Genomic DNA, 7,937 nt, shown 5'->3' on the forward strand with positions numbered 1-7,937 from the left:
CGGATATAGATGGATGTACTGATGTATTTTCTGGCCCCATCACAACATCAGAAGACAAAAATAAAAATAGAAAAACCTGAACACTCCAGGTAATCTCCACTGCAAAGAGAAAGGCACGGCCACCAGTGACTCCCCCGTATTGATTTAGCTTATCCTCAGGCCAGACTATGGCAGGCTGTGTGTTGACACATCTAAAGACTGTTCCCTCCAAACTCCTACGTACCTTTTCTCTGTGAGTGGACCCCGTGGCCTGCAGCCTAGGGAGAGGAGAGGAATATAAAAACACCAGGTCCATGGGGCAAACATCAATCTGCCCCTTTTACGCTCCTCTGGGAAAACTATGAGTCAGATTCACAAGTAAATGCACACACACACACACACACACACACACATAGAGCTGAGAGACAGCTTGACTCAAAAGCTCCATTTTAAGACACACCTGGTTGGATCGATGGCGGTGCCGGCTGCGTGTGTACCCTGAGTTGAAGGCCTAGAGAGTGGTTCACCTTCACCTGGAGTCTGTGGCCGAACACATCCTAGGCAGGGTCAGGAGGGATGGAGGAAGAAGAGGAGGTGGAGGAGGAGGAGGAGGTGCCAATCATTCTGAAATAGCATTCCTGAGCCACTTGTAGACACGTACACACACACACCACACGCTTTAACCTCAAAGCTAACCAGCTAAAACTTTCTCCCTTCTTCCCTTCCTTCTCTCCCTGCATCCTTTCCTCCTCCTCCTCCTCCTCCTCCACCTCCTCCTCCTCAGGAGCAGTTTGAGTTTGCGCTGACAGCCGTGGCAGAGGAGGTGAACGCCATCCTGAAAGCGCTTCCTCAGTGAAGGCGTCCTCTACCCACCCCTCTCCCTCCATCTTCTTCTCGCTCGCTGAGCACCGGTTCCTCTGCCCACTCAAGACTGACATCTCTCTTCTGCCCTTCCTTCTCTTCGCTCTGTTTCTCTCCTCTGTCTCTCCCTCCTCTTCACCTCTATATATACTGTATACTTATGAATGTTGTGCCAGATATCTCACCTGGATCCATATCCGCCAATTTTGCCTTAGAGTACGACTGTTGATCTAGGATCTGTGTCGTTTTGGGGGATTCAGGAGATTGTGCAGACAAGTGGGGCCTGATCTGATCTGATGTGGGAACTTAGATCAGCACTCCTACTATGAGACCCTTTTGTCGATATGAACCCTGGTCCTCTCTTACTGTGATGTACGAAGTTGTCCCTGAACCTACCGTTTTAGTGCCACTGACGAGCTGTTTACGTGATGTCAAGTGAAGATTTTTGTTCCAAAATGTCGAAAAAAGTGATACAAATGCTTATAAAATGACTATTGGCACATTTTAAACAAACTTTAAGATTAATAATATGTAAAGTAAATTAACTTCTTGCCTGTATAAATCATAATATTGTACAGATTATATTCCCTAAATGAATTGATGTGTTCAAATTAGACATATAGCATTTTGGAAATAAACTCCTCACATTGTTATTCCTTCTCTGTGATCTGAATCAACTACTATATGCTCAGCATCACATGTATAGATGTTGAAGTGTGTGTGTATTGTATTTTGGGTCCAGACATCTCACTCTCACTGTATTAAAAACCCTGCAGATGCTCTGACTCTTAAAATGCCTCACGGATCATGATACTTACATCAACATATCAGGTGTTTTCTATTCCTCATTGCATCGATGATTTTACACCATGAATTGTTTGTTACATAAACATCTCTCTTAATATTAAATGTAATAGAAATATACCAACTGAGATAGTTATGCTTCTATTTAAAGATACTATCATGTCATCCCATATCGATAGTAACAATATATTGAAATTATATTGGAATTGTTGCTACATTTGTTTGTCCATTCATCACTGGTATATTGTGATATTTTGTGCAACATGACAGATTATTCCCTCTGTGTATAGACGATGAATGACTTTATGAATCCCCATATAGTGCTATCTGAAATGTATACTGAGAGCCTCAACGAGAACTATATATTTTGTGTGAACAAAGTAACATTCAGATTGATAATAAACCAAAACAGATTATACTGCTTTGCTATCTGGTGTTTAATGTTATTTCTGATACACTCACACACACACACACTAAAAAGGGAGAGAGAGAAGACTGCTTTTACATTGAATGACATTTGATTGAACGTTAGCCTTAGTAAAGTCACAAAGAAAAGCTGATTCACGCTCCCTGAGGGTTTGTATCTGGGAGAGACTTGCAGGTTTGAACAGATGAAATGTTTGGTTCACCAGCTCTGTCAGTGGGGAAAGTGGCTGAGATTTGAAATGAGATCAGTCATGTATTTCACCCACTGAGGTCTTTTTTGCAATATTACAGAGAAAAGAGGAATCTGTCACTCTAAAAGTTCAGAGTCCTATTCAAGCATGATAGAAATAAACCACTTTATAATAAGGCACCCTTTATAAATGGTCTATAAATCGTAGCTATTGGTTAATAAATAATTCATTAATGTTTTATAGATCATTTATAAGCCATTTTGCATTTGCTCCCACATGACATTTGCTATTACATCAATCAGTCCTTAATGAAGAATAATGGGTCTAATTTTCTAATACACCCCAAAGTCAACAATAATAAATGTTAATATATAATTAATAAAAGTTCTTCACAATAATCTATCAAGTGATGATCCACATAGCAACAAACACCAACCAAAGTTTTTTACAACCAGGAAACCAAAGTGTTCTCACTGAAGGCATACAACTGATACATAAAGCATATGGTTCAATTATGTATTAAACGTTAATAAAGCCATTACTCACAGCCATAATAATCATTATTTGTATATGAGATTCAGATTTGGTAGTCATAGGGTCGCCCTATTTATTTTGATATATGTTCTTATGTTGTGAGACCTGGGGATAAATGGGATATGTTTGTCAGTATGTGGCTTAATAGGCTCAATTTTATGTTTTTGTTTTGTGATTTTTTTTGTCACTGTTTGTCTTTTGCATGTGTTTTTGTGTCATTACTTTGTTCGTTTATGATGTGCTTTTGTCTCTTAATCCAATAAAAATGTAAAAACCCATTACTCAAAACTTATAAACCATTTATAAAGACTGCCTTACTGGAAAATAAATATTAGAATTAAACGAAAAATATCCTTATTGGTATCAGTATTGACCATATATCAGCTGATACCATGTATTGGCCACAACTATTGATATTATTGGTTATCAGTAAAGATTTAAACATAAAGCATCTCTAATTGAAAGTCAAATAAACTGTATGATTGGATAAATTTGACAGATAGTATAATAGGGATAATAGGGATGTTAACAGAGACTAAAGAAGTGCAAACACTTGAACATGAAGTCACATCTAATATGTATAGAGAATATATAATTTCCTACCTTTTAACAATGTGTGTGTGCTTCTTGTGTGAATGCATATTCATGCATGTGTGCTGCCCGTTGACATGTCCCTCCCTCCCCTGACAGTTCTAATAGCCGGGAATGAGGCTTCATGCACTTCCTGAGGCCTCATTTGCATATGATTCACTGATGAGCTGCCACTGCTAACCAGCAACACCAAACCAAAGCCCTATTAATATTCTCCCATTCAGGTTGTAAAGCACACAAACCTAATCAGCTTAGAAATTACTGTATGGAAACCATAATTACGCATGTTTAATTGCTTATCATCTGATGGGTACAAGTTTATTAGAAAATGTATTCATGGTAATTGCTTCCTGAGGTATCTAGTGTGCTACAATACCATGTGATATCCTGTCAGCTCCCATTTGGGAGGATTAATGCGTTCTGAAAAAGTCACAAAATTAGATACTGTGTACTGCCTCTTTGGATGCTTGGTTTAACTCAAGGTGATTTTTAATTTAGGAATTTCTAAATTACTGCTTAAGCTCAAATCAGTCTTTGGAGTGAGATCCGTCAAAATCAGCATATCTCGCTGTTTTTTTTAAGGAGTTCTGGCGTATCTCAGGGATATAAATGACTGTAAAGTAGGCAAATGTCTGTGTAATCATGATGCCACCAGAAAATACTCGCAAATCTGTCTGCCATCGTGGAGACTAAATTTCTACCACCAAAAAAAAAAAAGCTGTAAGAACAGGGGGAATTCAGGAGCGACACAAAAGTGAAAAGTCACAGGCATGAAATGAGGAAACAGGTCTTATAAAGAAAGAGTTTTGAAGTAAAGCCATCTCAAAGTCGATGAATCATTCAGTCCTGGAACAAGCAGATTAAAACACACACAGTTCAGGTCCCTCGGAGGGTCCTCCACACAGCCAAGAACGTCGAGTGGGCCCTTTCAGACATGGACCTCAGTGAGTCTTACAGCTCCTGCCCACTCTTTGATGATCTCTCTATGGTTTATTGTAATCACTGTTGGCTCTCAGTGCCTCTGACACACTTGTAAATTCATGTGATCTTATAAGAAAATGCATTGCAAGTCCAGCCAGTAGTTCCCCTATGAATTACACTTTCTTTAGTTATAAGTTGGTCCTGATCTAACAGTTTCACGTCTGTTTAGTTTCACACAAAACACATTGCTTGATCTTCCACTTGTAGAAAGTGCATAAATGAATATCTGAATATCTTCATTTTTTGACATATATACCAAGTGTTGTGATTAATAGTGTATGAAAAGTAGTTAGCTAACTGAAACGTTGAAATGGATTTATCATTACCACTTGGTTGGGTAACTACTGCAAATTTGGCTGAACCTGAATAGAAAAAGAGACCAGGCTTCAACACCAACATGTTTATAATGGGCATGGATTCACTTGTGCCAAGGATCAATTTTCCATGAAGACATATCAAAAGGATATGATGAATGAGTCTATCTCATAGGCCTGTGGGGGTAAGTCAGACGGAAAAGGGTGTGAACCTCTGCATTAAATGTGCTTCAGTTGGCTTCAACCAAAGTTTGGACTTGTTGTGAAGTATTCATGGATGAAAATATCTCTCAAAAGATACTGTGGATAACTCAACAAAAATAATAAATTTGGTATTTTAAACCATGTCCTGTTGAGTTAAGGGGTAGAACTCGACTGGGGCTTTATTCAAATTACTTAGTTGCTAAACTAGGCAAAAAATAATTGCTGAGAACATTAAAAAAACAACTTTTTAAGTCAAGTACACTTTTGGTTCCTAGTCCGAGAGGTGCTTTTGCTTTTTTCACCTGAGGAAAAAAAACAAAACACCTGCGGATCATTCAACTTTTAAATGATAATACACAACATGCTGACAAACATGTCATTTCCCCATGGAGAGGGTTGGGAGATCCCAGAGTGTTTGCTTGTTGGAAAAACTGTCTGGGATGCTTTCCAGGATTTCCCAAAGAGAAAAGCCTTGTTTTTCTTTGCTGGTGTTGTTGGGAGTGAATGGAGAGCAGATTGCAGAGGCTGTGCCTCTCATGTCTGTCCAAGGCCTTGATCTTCTTAAGAAACAAACAAGCTTTTAAACTTGGCACTCACGGCATGTGTCTCTCTTCTTCTTCTGTCTCTGTTTGTCAAAACGCTGATCCTGAGAAAATTGATCTCGCCTGAATAGTTAGCGCGCACCCATGCCTATGCAATGACTTGCGGTTTAAAATGTGGACTCCCACCATGTTGTCACAAAAACTTTGCATGTTTTTAAGTCAGAACATGAAAGCCAGATCAAATGTGATGTGTGACTGTACAGCAGTACACACAAAGTGAGCATAGCTAAGAGATGTGATTTTACTATATCTTAATGCAGCACAACAGTATGTAGCTTTGGGATAAATCCTGGCAAAAGCTCGTGTTTTTTTTCTTATCTTTGATCAAACTACTGAGCCTGCAACCAAAATTGTTTTAATCAGCTTCAAACAATGTTTGAAGCACCAGATTTTGCCTCTCCAAATTGTGTTCTTCTTTTTATAAAGGACATTAAAATTATGCTATGAAACTTTGATACAATTTTGAGAAAATAGGTATGATTCCTAGTTATAACATAGGTATGTTCTAAATGTAGATTTACGTATTAACAAATTAAAACATTTGTTGTTTGCACCACAAACTAGTTACTTTTTAAGAGATATCCAAGGTGTTACCAAATACTTTCACCCAGTAACTGCTTGATGTAACTGTTACATACTGTTAGCTCTGTGAACTAGCTAACTGACCGTCTGACGTTAGCTTGCTAATATGAACCTTGAGTGAAGACTAAAAGAGATAGTATGGTATATGGTAAACATATCTAGTGATAATGCTGCTTAACAATGTAAATTTGGAAGACTTGAAATCGCATTTAGCAAAAAATACAACTTAAATTATAAAACAGAAAATGACCAAATAGACTAACGTAAGTTAGGCTAGCTTAATTGAATATTTCCCTTTCGCTCTTAATTAAAGGAATACTAACTCTCAAACACAGAGATTTCCCCATGTTTTCTTATGTGAATAAACCAAATCATACCCGAATTACCAAAGGTGGGCAGTTAAGTCTAATATATAATTTTACCTCTTGAATATATAATTTTTGGACGCTATACTACAGTTTTCTACAGTGATTAACTGTTTACACAGTTGATTGCATTGGATTGGACTGCACAACAGATGTTTTCAGAAAATGATTTGATTGAATGATTAGTCAAATCTTCACTAGCTAAGATATTTCTTATGTGCCGGTAGTGAAATACCTTTAAATAACTAGTTTGAAACTAGTTTGTGTCAGGGGGTCGAACAGTCCATTTTTTTTGAGGGGACACGGTTTCACTATGCAGAGTGCTGTGACTCATTCCCAAAGAGTTTCAAGGCGTTTCTCTGTCCTCCCATCACGTCTGCTTGCCGAGCATGGCCGCCATTTGTATTGACATCGGGATTCCGACAGATTCCGATGACCACAAGGCATACTGGGTATTCAGGTCCAGCAAGGGCATTTAGTCTCTCCCCGTCACAGGCATGGTTCATCTCTGTTGTTAGCTTGTTTGTATGGATTCTCCCTGGGGTCAGCTGAGAAAAAAAAAAAAAAAATATATATATATATATATATATATATATATATATATACATATTATTAAATAATCAAATTACAAATCCATGCCTACAGACTTATTTATTTATTTATTTTTGTCAGTTTTGGATAGTAGAAGGCTACATTACCCATGATCCTCAGCCACCATTGCTATGGAGACGAAGCCAGTCTGCTTTTCGTTACCTGTTAACCCCCCCACCCCCCCTTCACACACACATAAACAATGCTGGAGTGGTTTATTGGATGACATGGCTCAATATTAATTGAGAAAGACTATGTTTTAAGAATAATGATTTCATATTGAATATATCTTCAGCCACATGTTCTTGGAAGTTAAATGACCAACTTCCCATTTTACAATCAAATGCATTTGAGCGGATGGATTGCAAATCTGAGGGCAGAGTTTGGTAATTTGAGGACACAGATTAAGAATCAAAACGCACGAGTGCACAGATTTCTAAACTGAGAGTATAGATTTACACATTAGCCACTAGGATCTGTCTGTAAAAATAGATAGTGAAGAGAACAAAGAACACAGCAAAAGACGAACTCGAGCAGGGTCCTTTTCTATTGCCCCTGGATGTTCAAATGAGTTCTATCACACAAAAGAGAGTGGCAAAGTGATCTATTCATTTTGAAAGAGCAACAGCCAATGGGTAAACTCCAACACTCGGCCGGCCGACCAATGGTGTAACTTCATCACTCAGTCACTTACTCAGTCAGTCACTCACTCACTCACGGACAATTGCATGTGTAGGGCTGGCCCTGCTGTTGCAGTCCAGCCAAAAATCACATTATTATCCTTTGCTTGCAATTTTTAATATATTTTTTTTCATTAATTTATGCATGACTACATAAAACATCACGAATTTTATTGCAATTTTTGAGAGAAGCCGCTGTAAAATCAAGCATTTTTTACTGCAATAATAACAA

The 7,937-nt window shown here is 38.1% G+C and overlaps 1 protein-coding gene across 1 annotated transcript in view; it reads left to right on the forward strand.

Moving 5' to 3' along the window:
• The window catches only part of ptprn2 (protein tyrosine phosphatase receptor type N2), a 134,183-nt gene extending 132,112 nt beyond the window's left edge, over positions 1–2,071 (forward strand). Inside the window, exon 22 of the mRNA XM_044340233.1 lies at positions 764–2,071. Within this exon, the coding sequence (XP_044196168.1) occupies positions 764–835 (72 nt within the window). The 3' untranslated portion in view covers positions 836–2,071. The remainder of the gene's footprint in view (positions 1–763) is intronic.
• Positions 2,072–7,937: the final 5,866 nt, after the last annotated feature.

The sequence above is a fragment of the Thunnus albacares genome, chromosome 21 (genome assembly GCF_914725855.1).
Source record: "Thunnus albacares chromosome 21, fThuAlb1.1, whole genome shotgun sequence".
Lineage (NCBI taxonomy): Eukaryota > Metazoa > Chordata > Actinopteri > Scombriformes > Scombridae > Thunnus > Thunnus albacares.